General features: G+C 35.1%; 1 protein-coding gene across 1 annotated transcript in view; it reads left to right on the top strand.

The window, feature by feature from the left end:
• The window catches only part of AGMO (alkylglycerol monooxygenase), a 336276-nt gene that overhangs the window by 190555 nt on the left and 127537 nt on the right, over positions 1-18184 (top strand). The window contains exons 11-12 of the mRNA XM_003252592.4: positions 3204-3286; positions 3821-3926. Coding sequence (XP_003252640.2) covers positions 3204-3286; positions 3821-3926 — 189 coding nt within the window. The remainder of the gene's footprint in view (positions 1-3203; positions 3287-3820; positions 3927-18184) is intronic.

Raw genomic sequence — 18184 nt, 5'->3', positions numbered from 1 at the left:
GAGTTAAAGAGCGAACACTAGGGATTAGTAGTGGGGTATGGTATATTTGGGCTAGAGTGATGACTTTGAGCTTTATTCTGAGTGAGCCCTGGAGGGTTTAGAACGTGTGACATAATCTCACTTAAGCTTAAAAGGATCACTCTGCATGCTGTGGGTTGGGGGCTGTGGTAGGTGGACAAGCAATTTTAGAAGTAGGAAGACCAGTTAGGGGAGTATTTCAACAATTGTTGGGGAGATCATCTTGGGGTGGAATAGGGTATTGGGCTGTTTATAACACATGCTTTTATTCTGGATATATTTTAAGTATATCTCTGATATATTAGAAGTAGACAGTGACAGAAAAAGTTAAGGACCAGCCACAGGTTTTTGTCTTCAGTAACTGAAGGCTAGGAGGTGTCATTTTCTAAGATGATGAAAACTAGGGAATATATGTTGTAGAGGAGGAGCTCAAAGGCAGTGTTTTAGTCATGCCAAGTTTCAGTTGCCCGTTTACCAGTTAGAGATGTTGACTAGGTGGTGGATTCCTGCATCAAGTTTGTTTGCACTCTAATTCCAGTAGTCAGGATGCAGTTTGGTAGAGAGAGTTATTTCTGTTGTCCAGGGATCATACATTTCCTAACGAAAGTAAATACATGTACTTATTCCATCTCTGAGTTTCCTATGACATCTGGAAGAGCTAATAGACCTTCTATTTATGCTTCTCAGTTGTTTATCTTATTGTAATTAATTAAGATTAGCCTAAGCTCCTGAACACAGTAACAATAATACTAACCATGACCATCAGTTGACTTTTTTTACTTTGTGCCAAACACTCTTCTAAGTATTTAATAAGATTACAGTCCTTGCCAAATGTGTATTTTATTTCAAATGTACCAAATGCATAGCTGAGGCTTTAAAATGTCAAATAATTTGCTCATGGTTGCATGGGTGATAGGTTTGAATAACAAATTCTGTGTTCTTAAAGAGCATTTGCAATCATACTACAGATTTTGACACAAATCATTTCTCCCTTTTATGTTAATTTTTCCCCGCGAAAACCCACAGTGAAGCAATATAGTGAGAGAAGCCATTTTAATCAAACAAAGTAACTAAACAAACCTTAGTTACTTCTACCACCAGGAAAATATTTTTCTGGTTTTTTTTTTTTTTTTTTTTTGGTCTCATTCTTCCTAAATGGACATCGCTGACCTCCACATACCAAAATATTAATAGCACTCTCCTGCTCTGGTCTAAGACATTCTGGCTTTCACTGACTCCCCCATCCTGTATCTAATACCTATCATTGTGCCCCTATTCCTAAACATTCTAATACTTTCGTATTCAGATTTTTGACCACTCAGCAATACTCTTCCACTAAAGTATTGCTTTGGAGGTTTAAACTCTCTTGACAATTCTGGCTGCCATTCCAGGAAGTTGGCCGTGAGAGATGGGGCTGGTTTTTAAGAAGGTATGAAGCTACGGTACTGCATGTGAGCAAAAATTGACTGGTGGCTTTTGTTTACTGTTTATAACTTTGGACAGATGCAGTTTAGTTGCAAGTAAGGATATTAGCTAATAGGTGAAATTCCTTGTATTCATTTCAAGGGGAAACGAAGGAGTGCTTGCATAATGTTTTGGGCACTATTTTAGCCAATCTGTTGTATCTCACCTCTGGGTTTTCATAAAGATGGAACTTAAGCTCCACCAGCGAGTAGGGAACTCATCCAGGAACTGTGTTCAATACTTTGAATTTACTGATCCACTTTTAATCTGAAGTCGTGTTCACCTGGCTCTAAACTTTGGCTATGTAATCTCAATTTGGACTTCTGCCATTAGCCCCTTTAAATATATTGCTCATATGTATTCTACCATCATCATGCTTTGTGATCAGGCAGACCTGTTTTGAGTTTCAGAGGTGTTATTTACTTTCCATGTAATGATGGAAAAAGTTAGATAATCCTTTGTTTCCCAGATTGTGTGCGTTTTTTTAAAATAAAGCCGATACAATGACAACTACTCTGTAAAGTTATTAGGAATGTAACAAAATTAAAGTACAAGAAACACATGCCATAGAAGCTGTAAAATAGTAGATGTTCAATAAACATTATTAAATTTTAATATGTAAATTAAATGCATATTTATAATTCTGACAAAAATGTTTTCTGTTACAATGGTTCAAAAGGTAATTTTTAAAAAAATTAATCATTTATTTCCAGTACGTTAGGATAAAACCCACTTTATGCAACTGTACCCTTTAATTCATTTTTCCTAAAGAAAAGTACCGAAGACCAGACTAAAATTGAGACAAACATTTAAAGGAAAGTCCTTTGACTCAAGAGTCCAAAAACAAACTGTAAATGGTTCATTTTTCCAAAAGAATTAGTTTTTATACATAATGTAAAGAATTTTAAACTATAAAAAGAGACAGCTGTACATATACTTAAATTAGAATTCTAGTATCTGCTTTTCCTCTAATTCTTCTGGAGCACAAAGCATATTTGCAAGTCAGAAATCTAATAATCTCAATGGACAGACTGTCTTAGAATAAGCTTTTACCCTTAAGATACCTGGAAAGATAGTACTCATTGTTTCCCATGGCTCAAAGTCCAATGTATAAGTAAGTTTTAATTTAGTTTACAAAACTCTGCCATATTAACATGAAGAGCACACTAATGCTTAATGTTAAGTGTTGAAAAGATAGCTTTTGACATGTATATATGAGCATGTAGATTGAATCAAATATGAGTGTATATGTGTAATCTCCTTTATATGTATGCTTTCACTCATAAACACAGTCTCCTTTAAATATTTTCTGTGTTAGAGAAAGCTTTGCATTTGAAACTACAAAGATCTTGTTATACTAAAAATGGCTATTAGAATGCAATATTCATTAAAATGTGAGTAATTTATCCATATGCGGGGACTCACATGCTTGAAAAAATTATAAAAGTCAAAACTTTAAAGTATAATTTTAAATGATGATGAACACTTTAAGCAAAATATCATTATGGAATTGTCTAATTACTTCTCCAAGTGTCCAGCAAGGAACTGAACGACATTAAGAAAACCAAAATGTTTTCTGTGTAGTCAAACTTTCTGTAAAGTGTCAATGACAAGTGGTATAATAAGACATAAAATTTGGGCTGTTTTGTCAGCTTTAACTGTTCTTGTACCTTTTAACAGTTCTTCTAATGGCTCCATTGATCTCCGTGTTTGTTTGACAGGCACTGTCGCAAGTTACTCTCCTTCTGAGGGTTTGCTTCATTATCCTGACCTTGACTTCCATTGGATTTCTTCTGGATCAAAGGCAAGAAGTGAAATTCTTGCATTGTTTTTACTTTTACTCAATTCAAGAATTTTCCACAGAGTGGTAAAATACCAGTATATTATGTAACTAGTGTAGTTTTAAAAATAAATATAAAATTTTGGTAGTTGACTTTTTATTATTTTAGAGAAGTTAACTATATCAGTTCTCCTAACTACTCATTTTTTAAATGAATGAAGTATGAAGACATTAAATCACTGAAAAGAGTCTCACTTACTTTAAACTATAGAAATTTAGTTGCCTAATATTTTATTTATTAGCTGAAAATAAACTTCATAACTTATCAATGCTCAAACTAAGCAATATGTTGATAAAGAACAGATATTCCCTAAAAAGATGAGTGTTCTTTCTTAGTTTAATCACTGTTTTCAGATAGCTTCAGGGGACATGCTTTTCAAATATATTAAAATACTAGGTATTCCTTGAGAATGAAAAGTTTATCTTTATATTAATTATAACATGAACATATAAAGAGCATATTTAAAGCTAATGCATGTTAATTACATTTTATTTCAGGCCCAAGGCAGCTATTATGGAAACTCTCCGTTGCTTGATGTTCTTAATGCTGTACAGATTTGGTCACCTGAAGCCTCTTGTCCCTTCCTTGTCATCTGCTTTTGAGGTAAGACATTTGTTTTAGGTAGCCACAGGACAGCGTATACCTATTGCACATTTAATTTATTCATTCAATGATGTTTTCTCTACTTCATTTCTGACCAATACTTGTGGGAAATCTTGATCTTTTTTTTTTTTTTACTTACCAGTACTTGTTAGTTGTGTCATCTGAGCTAGTTAATATTGCTGAGCCACAGTTTTTTGGCCCCTAAAGTTGGATTGATATCATTAACCTCATAGAGTTGTTGGACACATTACATTACACAACCTTTATAAAGAAATCAGACCATGTAGTAGGTTCTCAAGAAGTGGAAAAATTGATTTTACAAAAAGTTTTGGCAGAGATTCTGCCATTTGAGATTTTTTAAAAGCTTTTAAAGTGAAAATTGCGATCAAGTTTCCTTGTCAGTTACCTATAAAAAGTAATCATTCTGTGGAAATAAAGTCACTGAAGTCAATGAGATTTTTTCTACAACTGAAAAATACGATCTTCTGTGATGGTTAATTCTTATCTTCTAAGAACTGCATTGAACTTTTGGGTATATATTTATTGTTTAGAATCTAGGCAGCTGTTAGAGACATTTATTTTCTCATCACTAGTGCATTAATAGAGTGTATTATGTTTCTAATTAAGGGTTATATTGTTTAACTTTGGTGCCAAGACACCGGCCAACATCACCAGAATGTGCAATGTGTAACTTTATTTAAGCATTAAACATAAATACTAATATCCCCCGCTCTTAGCATCAATGAAAAACCCAATATATACACTTTCATTATTTAATTGATTATAAATTGAAACAACTCCTTTGGAGGTAATTTGGTGATATCTATCAAAATTGCAAATACACATAGCCGTTAACCCAGCATTTCACTTCCAGGAATTTGTGCTACTGAAATGATACGCTCACACATATGCGAATTGGTGTATATGCAGTATTATTCATTGCAGCATTATTTGTCATGACATAAGATTAGCAACAACTTAATGGCCATGAATAGAGGACTATTTAAAATTATTATTCATTAATAAAGTAGTAAAACATGCATCTATAATAATAAAACAGGAAACCCTTTAGTACCAATAAGGAGCAATCTTAACAATAAAACATGATACAGGATCCCATGTGAAGTATCCTGCCATACAGTGCACATAAGTATAAAAACAGGGAGAGGGAGATATAGGCATATAAATATATAAATGTATTTTATTGTATGTATGTAAATACATCTAGGAAGATAAAACCTAACATGTTGCTTGTGGGAAGGAAAGGTGAATTTTGTGGTAAGAAGCAGAAGATACTTTATTAATATTCTTTGATACCTTTAAAACTTCCAAACTTCTAAACCATAGGGGTATATATACACATTACATATATAATGTGAATTTAGACCATGAAGCATACTATCTTAGTATCAGGATCTTGGATATCATCTAATTTAATATATCCTGCATTACAGTTGATTTAATGTGTATGTTTATTTTGTTTCTTCAAATTATAACCTAAAAGCAAAATAAAGAATCATAAGTTACACATATTTAATAAAATTCAGAAATATACATGCTGAAAAAAATCATAAAATCAAAGAAAATGGCACTTAAACCTTAGATGAGGGGCACGTTCTAATTTAAGGCATGAAAGACAATAATTTCATGTAATGAGAGTACTCTTATATTTATGGTGATAGTTTATCTTACACACTCCAGAAGCAAATCCAGAAGCAAATAGAGAACATAGGTTCCTTAAATTAGCCAATGTTGTAAATACGTGGGAATGTTTGCTTACAAAAACATATTGCATTTGATATTCTTTGATGATGAGATGGTGGAGGGCAATGTAGTATGTCCAGCTTTTAAGCATGATGAACTCTAGTGATAAGATGATGTCAGTTTACTTATTTAGTTAATAGATGAAAGTGAATGGTAAGGACTTGAACTTTGAAGCCATATTGCCTGAATTTGATTCTTGGCTTAAGAACTAAGTAGCTGTGTGTTCTTTGGCAATTACTTCACCACTTAACTATTCTTGGTCTTGCTTTCCTCATCTGTAAAAGGAGGAAGTATAGCATCCATCTAAATGGGATTTTGAGGATTAAATAAGAGAATATGTGTAAGGAATTTAGCACAGTGATTAACACATAGTAAGTGCTCCACAAAAGTTAGGCACTGTTATTATTGTTATTTTATATGAACTTAAGGATCATTTGAAATAATTATTTGGCTGCTTGGCCTGCCTTGAGATCCCCAAGTCAAGTTTGGAGACAGCTAGAATGAGAAGTGGGGAAGAACAACAATGTTGAAGGAAAAGTCAGAGCTATGAATTCTTGGTCCTGACACTGTATCTGTGACTTTGGACTCTATGCCTCAGGTTGTTCAACTGTAAAATAGGTTTTATAAGAGCTAACATGCATTGAGCTTTTACTACGTTCTAAATGCCTTACTAGTATTATTCCATTCAGTATTCATACCAAACCTATGATGTAGTTGCTTCCATTATCTTCATAATGAGAATATTGAGGGGTGTACACAACTTGTCTAAATGCACACAACTATTAAGTGAATAAGTCAGGGAACAAACTCAGGAAGTCTGACACTATAACTCTTAATGATCAAGGTACATTTTCGTCCATGTAATGATAACTATACTCATCTACCTCAAGGGTTGTAGCAAAATATAGCAAAAGTAGCTTGGAAAATGTAAAGAGCTATATAATAAAATGTCTTATCAATTTAACTGCAAAAGAGTTTTGAAAATACATGTGGTTTGAATAATTTACCTCTGGATTGTCTTTGGTTTATGATTCAAGGAAAAGAGGACCTCGTGGAAAAAAATCTTTCAGGGTGCTTAGCTACTCTTTCCAGAAACTACTTCTGTCCATCTGGGCACATGGATGGCCAGTTCTTCAAGAGTAGATGTTGCCTGTGATTTGCCACTGGAATTTTTCCTTAAAATGTTAAAACAGTATTTAGTTCACATGGTTTGGTGGAAAAATGAAGTGCCACAAAGGAGAGAACATAGGAAGAAATTGATAAATTACAGTTATCATTGTTCATATTACCATTATTAGAGTGTTACTATTATTATTATTAAAACTAAGCCATTAATGATTAAACTTGAGCAAGTCTTCTCTGTTGAGAGGTCAAGTGAGATGGCAGCGTAAGACTGGATAAATATTTTGCTAGCAACCTTTTTTTAATCTGGAAAGTAGCCTTTTCTTTCCACTTCTTTTTAAAGCTAAACATTGTAAAAATTACAACCAGTTACCAATTCTTATATTATTATTTATGAATTTCAAATCTGTGTTTTCTTCATATTTGTATCTCTTAAAACTTTATGTAAATCTTTGCCATTTATCAGAGTTTTAATAAAATTGTTATTTTATTAAAACTGTTCTTCAAACAATGAGTATAGAAACCTAATAAATGGCCTCAGTGACTCCAGTCAATATGAATTAGGGCTGACTGACTAGGAGTGATTATAATACTACAAGGACACTATATTCTCTTCATTTTTCTTTGAAGCTATCACTGGAATCAATGTTAGTGAAGCAATAAATCCCCTTTCTCCTATAATATAAATCAATGTTGTATATATTGGTAGCATCAGCTTGCAACCCTATGACTCTTCTCTATCTAGAAGGCTGGCTGGAGGTTTTCTGTTATATTATTTTATTATATAAGTCAAACTCAGTAAGTCTGCATGGTAATAGTCTTCCTACATTATTTGGGAGATGTGTGCCTATAAATTTATAGTTATCCTCTTTCTGGCAAAGTTATTCATCTGTTTTGCATAAACTGTTCGATGCAGAGAAAATAGATTGTAAGAAGATATAACCACACTTCATTAGTGGTTATGTTGATCTGTTGTTACCTAAATGGTTTTATTCTTTCTCTCTCTCTCTCTTCTTTTTAATTTGGTGATGAATGTATTCTTTAATGAGCATAGATGCCCTTTAATCTAAATCTCAAAACCTTTTTTTTTTTCTTTCTTTTTTTTTTTTTTTTTTGAGACAGAGTCTTGTTCTGTTGCCCAGGCTGGAGTGCAGTGGCGCAATCTCAGCTCACTGCAAGCTCTGCCTCCCAGGTTCACGCCATTCTCCTACCTCAGCTTCCTGAGTAGCTGGGACTACAGGTGCCCGCCACCACACCCGACTAATTTTTTTGTATTTTTAGTAGAGATGGGGTTTCACCATTTAGCCAGGATGGTCTCAATCTCCTGACCTCATGATCCGCCTGCCTTGGCCTCCCAAAGACCTTTTTTTTTTTTTTTTTTTTCAACTAAGTTTACATGTTCAGAGTTTTGTTGATAGGTACTGAGAGGAAATATTTGAGAGAGATGGCTGCATGACCCTAGAGTTGTCACAGTTTCAGTCAGAGACACCATCGTGCTGATGACAGTGACAGTGAGCAGCCCACTGTGGACAGAAGCTGCTTCTAAGCTGTGTTAACAGTGTCCCATGGCTCCTATTCATATAAGGCATCACTTAGTAACAAATGATTTCCAGAAACCATGATTCTTTAAAAATGCCAATATTCTAGCTATAGCCGGCTGGCATCACTAAGGTGAAGAAGGCATGGGAATTATTTTGCCTGCTTATTTCTGCTTTATTTGTAATTTATCTGGTTTTTTTCTTCTTATTTTCATGAGGATCATAACCTGATTTTATCTGCATGTGTTCTCAGGTGTGGGCATGAGGGCATGCGTACATATTCTTTATTAATCTCAGAACTGCCTGCCTTAAGAATTGACCATATCCTGGCAGTTATTACAGCTTTTGTATCCAGTTGACCCTTAAACAACATGGGTTTGAATGCACAGGTCCATCTGTATGTGGATTTTTTTTTCCATAAGTATTACACTAAGTGTGCCTGTCTCTCTGGCCTCCCCTTCCACCTCATCCACCTCCTCCACCTATTCCAACCTCTGCCACTCCTGAGATAGCAAGGCCAAACCCACCTCTTCCTCCTCCTCAGACTACTTAACATGTTCAAATGAGAAAAGGAGACCTTTATGATGACCTACTTCTTCCTTATTATTTTTCTTAACATTTTCTATTGTTTAGCTTTATGTTACCATAAGAATACAGTGTGTCATCCATACAACATACAGAATATGTGTTAGTCATCTGTTCGTGTTACCACTAAGGTTTCTGGTCAACAGTAGGTGATTAATAGCTACATTTTCCGGGGAGGCGAAAGTTATAGGCGAATTTTTGACTGCACAGGAGGGTTGGCCCCACTAACCCCCGAGTTGTTCAAGGGTCGAGTGTACTTATTGCTAACAATGTAATACTTCCTTTGAAGCTTATAGTTATTTTAATTTTGTTATCAGTCATTCCAACCAGACTTTTTGAGTACCTCTGTCTGCTTTCATTTCTCTTCTGCATAATGAGAATAAGAATAGTAGTACCTACTTTGGCATGTGGACGTGTGGTTTAAATAAGATTATACATACAAAAAGTACTTATAATAATGTCTGTAAATGTGCAGTATGTTGTGCCTACTCCGCCAAAAGCTTCAGTACAACTAACATTACCACTCCTATAATTACTACTGAGAATATAATAAAAGCACAGGCTCTAGGGCACATGTGATGATTCTTAGTAAGGAACACATTAGTATAAGTTCTCCTTTTCCCAGTTAGTTTCTCCGAGTATTAAAAATGTCTTTGGAACATGAATTTATAGTATTTTTCTATAATTCAAATACACTATCATATGGAAGGGTCTCAGGATTTTTTGTATTTTATGATTTCATATATCACAAATTAATCATGATTGCAGGGACCATGTAACATACAATAAAATATTTTATTTAGAACTTGTTTGGCAAATGTGGATTACTCAACCCAGCTTAGTGAGAAATGAACAGGGGTAGGAGTTTAGTTGTTGACTGTATTTTAGGATAAATAAAATGATGGCTCTAAGACACAGCAGATAACTTTGCTTCTAACTGAGTCATATGAAAGATTATCTTTGTTCATTGGACTCATATTTAAGAACTGCTTGCAAAAAACTTTACTTCTACCAAAAAAAAATACATGATATATATGTAGGCCACTTTGACTCTTCTCCATGTTTAAATTTAAGGTATTTCATTTAAAAAAAGTAAATATATTTATTTTAAATGAAATGTTTTCACTACAGTAATATAAAACCACACATTAGAAACACCCAAAGCATAAGTTTAAAATGTCATCAATTTATGAGCAAAAATTAAAGTAAATATGAGTAAAAATAATGAATCTAATTAATTTCTTTATTTCTTTTTTTTTTTTTTTGAGACAGAGTCTTGCTCTGTTGTCCAGGCTGGAGCGCAGTGGTGTGATCTCGGCTCACTGCAAGCTCCACCTCCTGGGTTCACGCCATTCTCCTGCCTCAGCCTCCCGAGTAGCTGGGACTACAGGTGCCTGCCACCATGACTGGCTAATTTTGTGTATTTTAATAGAGATGGGGTTTCACCCTGTTAGCCAGGATGGTCTCGATTCCTGACCTCGTGATCCACCCATCTCGGCCACCCAAAGTGCTGGGATTAAATCTAATTAATTTATAAAACTCCATATCTGAAAATAAAATCCTTATAAAAATGGCATTGAATAGGCTCATCCAGTAATATGGGGATATTTATCTTAATGCCATTGTTAAAATCACTTATATCATTTCCATCCCAACCCCTGCTTTATTTTAAAAATGTTATATTTAGACCATCATCCTCAATACTTCAAAGAATAAAGCCAAAGCAAGCAAAATTAAGACGGTAGAACAGACCTAAAACTCAGAGAGGCACTTCCTTGTCCTTCTCTTGCTGGCAGTGGGTGCCAGAGATGTACCATGAAGACATGTTCTGGGAGTTTCTGTTAATGTCAGAGAATACATGAATTTGAGTTACCTAGGAGTGGGTTTGGGTTGCTTCCTTCTCAATGGTTCAGAAGTCCCTGCTAAGCTCGGGAGAGGAGAAGTTTAAGGTCTTTCTATCTTGGGGAGGTACTGAGTTTGGAGTGCAGAAAATCCCACCTGCATCTAAGAAGGGAATCCTTGGAGGGATTCCTACCCTCCTAGTTCACAGTTCTGACTGAAATCATGTGGAGTACCAACATTAATTAGTGTACGTATCTTACCCTTTAGGAAACACCCTACTTGTCTTCCAACTCTGGAATCTAATTACTATGCCTTCTTACTTCTTATTAGTTATCCTTTCCACATTATTATCTCGTCTGGGCAGCTCTTTTGAAAAAGCATTAACCCAAGGTTAACAATTTGCTACCTCAGCCATTTTATGTGCAGAAGAAACCAACACTCACAGCAGCAACCTTAAGACTCTTCAATTTTTATTGACTTACTCAATAAATATTAAATGTGCACTGACAATTCCTGCTATGTAGCTGTTATATGCCAAACTTCAGAAGAACAAATTGTTGTAATTTCAACTCTAAATAGAATGCTGAGTTAAATGTTTATTGACTTCAAATTGCAAGGGATGCATATTCAGATGTCTCTTTTTACCCAGTTAATATGTCAACATATATGTATCAGATAAGGAAGATTCAGCAGTTCTTAGCAAGCTTCATACTTTCATGGGTTCTTCCTTTTCCTGTCTTGCTTTTTTTCTCTTCCTTTCTTTTCTTTGGTATCTATACATGTGTTTATTTATTTGGTAAAATTCAGGCTTCCTTGGCATTTATCTGTTTTTGCATGACAGACCAAGCCAAAACTTAATGGCTTAAAACAAATGAAGATTTATTATTTCTCACAATTTCTGTGGTGTTTTCTCTGCTGCGTTCACCTGGGCCTACTCATTCGGCAGTATTCCACATAATCAGCTGAGATAAAAGGAAATGTGGAAAGACTTGTCTCTGGCTGTCAAGGGAGCACACTGTTTTCTGTTCGCATAGCCTCTCACCCTCTAGTGGGCCAGGCCAAATTCTGTACATTGCAGTTGCAAGATCTGCAAGGCTGAAGACTGCATCTGCAAGGTTTCTTGAAGCCTAGGCTCAGGGACTCTATATACTTCTGCCACATTCCATTGGTCAAACAAATTATCAGACCAGCCAAAAATCAAAGGGAGGGGAAATAAACTCTTGATTAGAAGAGCAGTAAGATCAATTGCAAAAGGGCACACATAAATTTAGGGCCTTTTATCGGTCTACCATACTGAGGTTTTATTTATTACTTGGGTTCATCTCACAGTGGTGGTTAGTGTGTTGTCATCACAGAATGTTTGTCTGAAGTCATCTTAAACGAATCATTTCAACTGTTTATCTGGCTACAAGATGAATGTAAGGAATAGACTGTCCTCAACAATGTTTCATGATATGTATGCTAGTCTGCTATATACATACTTTTGGGTTCAAGGTGACACACACACACACACACACACACACACACACGAATATTCATAGTATAGAGCAATTTTGACTCATCTATTTCAATATTATCCAAACGTCTATTTTTCTTTCTTTCTTTTCTTTTTTGAGATGGAGTCTCGCTCCTGTAGCCCAGACTGGAGTGCAATGGCACAATCTTGGCTCACTGCAACCTCCGTCTCCCAGGTTTAAGTGATTCTCCTGCCTCAGCCTCCTGAGTAGCTGGGATTACAGGTGCCTGCCACCACACCCGGCTAATTTTATTTTTTTTTGTACTTTTAGTTAGAGAGGGGATTTCGCCATGTTGGCCAGGCTGGTCTCCAACTGCTGACCTCAGGTGATCTGCCTGTCTCGGCCTCCCAAAGTGCTGGGATTACAGGCTTGAGCCACTGCACCCAGGCCCTAATATTTTTATAAAGAGTACAAAGTTTACATTTATAAGTAGTAGCTATATTAGTTTTATTTAATATTTTTCATCACATGCATTTTTTCATACAGCATTTGAGAGATATTAAATTAGATATATTTTTATAAAAGATAAACACCATTCTAAATAAAATTACATAATACCAGTAAAGTATTAATAACACTGTGTTATCTGCTATCTGTGTGATACCACTCATATTTCCACAGATAGAACAGTTATTTTGTACTTTGTGCTTATCATTTCCATGATTTAAAGAAAAAGTAATTTTTCAGATTTTCTTCAAGGTATCATTAAGCAATATTTCATTTTTTAAAATTTGTGAGTACAATAAAATGGTATATATACTATATATGGTTTCTTATACTATATATAGTTTCCTATGCTATATAAAATTTCTGCAAAAATGTTTATTTTTCAAATGTATTCTTTTTGTTGCCTGTACTTGTATCCATTTCTATTCCTGTAAATTGGTTCACTGTTGACTATACGTATCTATCTATTCTCTAGTGTTTGTTTCTAGGTTTTTCTATTGCAATGCTGCAATAAAATTTCATGTACACCTCTAGTGCACGTTGCATATATGTAGAGTTTCTCTAGTTTATACATCTAGATGGGAATTGCTGGATTGTAGCAAATGTGCTTGTTTAAATTCTTTAGCTGATGCCAAGTTGTTTTCCAAGTTACTATAAAATGTACCACTATCAGAGTGGACCTTTCCTCACCGAAGTTGTAATTGTCAGATTTCTAACCTATTGTCCATTTGGGAAATTAAGTAGCATCTCACTGTATTTCTAATTACTATTTTCTATTTACTATTGAAGTGGATCATTATTTTATGTTTAAAGGAATTTGTGTTTCCTTTTCTGTGATTTTTTTGTACCTTTTACCCATTCTATTGTTTTCTTTTTCTTGATTTTTAGAAATTCTATGTATGATTATAGTATCAGTCCTTTGTCATTTATGTTTATTGAAAGTATCTTCTCCCAGGTTGTAGTTTGTCTCATCACCCCTGGACTGCACGCAAATGTTTTTTATTTCCATAGAGTAATTCCATACAATACAATATGTATGTATGTATTGTATTCATACAATACCTTTATGTATGAAGATGGTACTATTATACCATCCATTATTATTAATTCAGATAGACATCAGTTTTTTCCATATAGTGCTGATATATCCAGCTACAATTTCTCCTCTAACAACCAGTTTACATTTATACAACTCCTGGGGAGGGTTATGAATACCGGCTATAATTATGCAAAAATATTAAGCTAATACATAATTTGAATTAATTCCATGATCTTGCCACCTGTTTTTTGAGACAGAGTCTCGCTCAGTTGCCCAGGCTGGAGTGTGCAGTGGCGTGATCCTGGCTCACTGCAAGCTCCACCTTCCGGGTTCACGCCATTCTCCTTCCTCAGCCTCCTGAGTAGCTGGGACTACAGACATCCGCCACCACGCCTGGCTAATGTTTTTGTATTTTTAGTAGAGACAGCGTTTCACTGTGTTAGCCAGGATGGTCTCGATCTGCTGACCTTGTGATCCGCCCGTCTCGGCCTCCCATAGTGCTGGGATTATAGACATGAGCCACTGCACCCAGCCAATCTTGGCTTCTTTAGCAAGATTTACTATTTTAATTTTAAGTGCACAGATGATGATTTTCTCTATTCTTGTATAGGGGAGGATACTCACTTAAACTTAATCCCAAATTCACCCTACATTATATCAAAATTTCTGAAACATTGGAAAATCTATGTCCATGGTACTATGTTAGTGAGTGCAGGAATCTTCTCTTCAGTAGGCCAAATATTTATCATTTTACCTGTTCATTAGCCATGTATAAGTGAGCATAATCCACTTCATCCTAGCATAGTCCCAGATTGTATCCCTTTTATATTCTAGAAATTAACATATTTGAAAATTACCTTTATGTAACATATGAGAATATATTTTATAGGACATAATATATTTTTATTTTTAGAAAAAATTCAAAATTCAGAGAATAGCATAAAACATGTACACACTGGGGTTATTAGCAGATCCTCTTTGATATTTTTGTGTTAATAAAGCTTTGCAATTATTCTTCTTTCTTTACTTCTACCTCAATTTGAGTATCCTGCCACTTAAAAAATTGTTTTCTTTCACTTACCATCCTTATGAATATTTTTAGAATATAAGGGTATAATCTTTCTCAAGATGTATCATTCCATCACATGCAATTAACAAATGTTTAGGCTGGGCGCGGTGGCTCACGCTTGTAATCCCAGCACTTTGGGAGGCCGAGGCAGGTGGATCACGAGGTCAGGAGTTCGAGACCACGGTGAAACCCCGTCTCTACTAAAAAGTTAGCTGGGCGTGGTGGCGGGCGCCTGTAGTCCCAGCGACTCAGAGAGGCTGAGGCAGGAGAATGGCGTGAACCCGGGAGGCGGAGCTTGCAGTGAGCCGAGATTGCGCCACTGCACTCCAGCCTGGGTGACAGAGCGAGACTCCGTCTCAAAAAAAAAAAAAAACAAATGATTACTGTTTCAGGTCCTATAAGGGAAGCAATATATATATATATATATATATATATATATATATATATATATCTCATTCATGTTATACATCTATCTCTCATGTACACATTGTTTACTGTTCTGTAATGGTACATAGAAAATAACTGATGGACTGAGTTGTGGGGCTAGCTAAGTTGAAGGTGAAAATAAGCCATTTGGGGTGATTTATTTGTGGTCTCCTTTAAAAAAACATCATCATCTTCCTGTATTCCTTCTAAAATGGTCACTTTTTCTTTCCATGAACAACAAAATACTTGGAAGTAAAATTAAGCAGTATTAGAACATAGTATTGCTTTTCTGCTTTATAGAAGAAGAAAGACTAGTTTTGACACAGTAAATTGCAAACTATCACATGAAATTTTCCAAAATGTATTGGCTTTGTATGGGGTTTTAAGACATTGAATCCACACCTAAGAGAATAATACATGATAGTTTGCTATGCATCATCTTTATTAAGGCAATTAAAAATTAAAAGACACAAATATAGCTTATATTCTTACTCACCTGTCCCTTCTCCCATATGCTCTTATTTTTAAAGTACCAACACAGGCATCCAACAAGTGCAGCTGCTTTTGCAAATAATACTTTGTTCGAGTAGATGTCATTTTCTACTATTTGTTCACTGTCAGTTTAATGTATTTTAATATTATGTCTATTTTGAGCAACACTAATACTATATATTTCTGATTCACACATACTGCAATCGTCAGAACATAGGTGTTTTCAGAAAAATTTCACATCCAAAAATACACTGTTTTTTAAAAAATTATTTTAAATACATTTCTTTTTTCTTTTAGTTTAGTTGTTTCATTTAGTCTTGCTTTTGTGCTTTTTACTTTTGTCTGAAAACAGGAAGGGATTCCCCCCAAGAGTAGATCAACTAAGAGCAAACATGTTGAATTTAGTTTAACATCACAAGCCTAGGAATTTTGAGTGAGTTATAACATGAATACAGTCCCCATTAATTAGATTGTTTGGATAAAAATAGAGATTTGAGAATGTTAGAAATCCAGCTTTCTGCATGGCTTGTTCTTCACCAAGGAACCAGTTTCCACTCTATTGACACATCTCTACATTTTTCATGGCTGTCCTATTATTACCTGACTTAATCGTGGATGTAATCTATGAACGTCAGCGTGGTGAATTACGAGCAGCAGCTTAAAGTAAACATCATTTACTCCTAAGAAATTATTTCCACCCTTGGTTTTCTGCTGGGCATTTAAAAAAGAACCCTGCCCCTTTCCCACCTTTTTAAAAATAATCACCTGTCCTACATTTGAAATAACAAAGGGCCTGCGTTTCACCTCCTCTCGTCTGAGTGTGCCGTGCGCAGTGCTATGATTTATGAGCTGCGCATCCGACACTCCCCATGCAGTAACAAGATGGCCGCTGCGTTTGAAATATATGCCCCAAATGAAAGTAAACACAATCTTATGATATAGAGCCATGTCAGCACACAAGGAATTAAACACATACACGTTCTAATTTTTAGGTTTTGTTTTTGCATTGTCTTTAATAATAGCGAAAACAGGTGAAGATCTGTAAGTGGACAGATTTCAGGTACTAGATAACGGCTCTAAAGGACATCCTGTCGCTAAGAAAAAGGCGCATGGATATTTGGCAGACCGTCAACATGGTTTCCACTAGTACATGACAGGGACTCATTATGGGCTTGCTGTTGCCTGTAAGCTGGTTTCCCTACCATCAACTCAAGGCCAGAATGCCTGGTTCCAGATGCTCCCGCCAATTGACCGTAAAATTGCCACGCATTTCTGGCCAAGCCTGAGATTTTAAAAGCACCACCCCCTCCCCTCAACACCCAAACCCCCAATTGCCTCTGAAAAGCTGCTCATTATTCTTCCTTTGCCCCCGATCTAAGGAAAAAAAAAAAAAAAAACAAAAACCATACTTCTGGAATCAATTAGAAATGTCTGCCCTTGATGAGGTTTGCACGTGAGTTTGGAGTTGTGAGACTGTGATAGTGGCAGCCAACAGCTGCAGTTTCAGGTGGTAAAATCTGAGAAGGAATTTTCCAGGGTTTATTTACCATCATAAAAATTTTTTAAATAGGCAAGACATGTAGGGAGACCGTCTTATATGCCTTTGAAAGTGAAGTTAAATTTGGATTGTATATTTATTTTATCCAAAATGAGCAAACTGAAGATCTATGATGGGATGTTCTTTCGATTCCACTACTAGTCTGTGTGAAATGGTTCTAAATACTGGAAATAGAGGTTTTGTTGCTATAGATTAATGGTAAAAGAGCATTTGTTAGTTCTTCTGTCATATTAACTGCTTGACAAGAGTCAAGGTTAATAGAAATCAAACCCATTTTCTGAAGATAATGTGAATTAACAAACTATTTATTTGCGGATTCTAATTTAAATGCTATCTGGGCTTTATTAGGTCAATATTACCCAATTCATATGTTACTGTGTAACAATATTCCACATGATTCATAATCCCAGTACTATTTATCTTTGTATTTTAACACTTTCTCAATGATTCATTTAAACACATTTAAAAATAATTTACATAATATGTTTGCTTACTTTTTTTTAATCTCTAACTGTATACTTAAGATATTTTTAAAAAAGAATTGCATTTGATAAGCTGCTATAAATTTATTTTTACTTAGGTGTCCACTTAAAATGTAGTAGCTACTATTGCATGGAAATGTCATTATTTTCCTAAAGCCAAATTGAAAAGCTTGGTAACAACTCAGCTATCTGAATTGTCACCTGGCACTTCCAAGTATTTAGACTTTTTTTTACAAGATACAATGTTCATGATATGCACATGATATCCTTCCTAGATGTCTGCTTTTTTCTTCTGCTGGCTAAAAATCAGAGGCAATTTTACATGCACATTTTTATTACTAATCACTCACACCTTTAAGAAATGCTATCAAATTCTC

Source organism: Nomascus leucogenys, chromosome 11 (genome assembly GCF_006542625.1).
Source record: "Nomascus leucogenys isolate Asia chromosome 11, Asia_NLE_v1, whole genome shotgun sequence".
Lineage (NCBI taxonomy): Eukaryota > Metazoa > Chordata > Mammalia > Primates > Hylobatidae > Nomascus > Nomascus leucogenys.
Note: the sequence above shows the minus strand (reverse complement) of the source record. Positions and strands in the feature narration are given on the sequence as shown.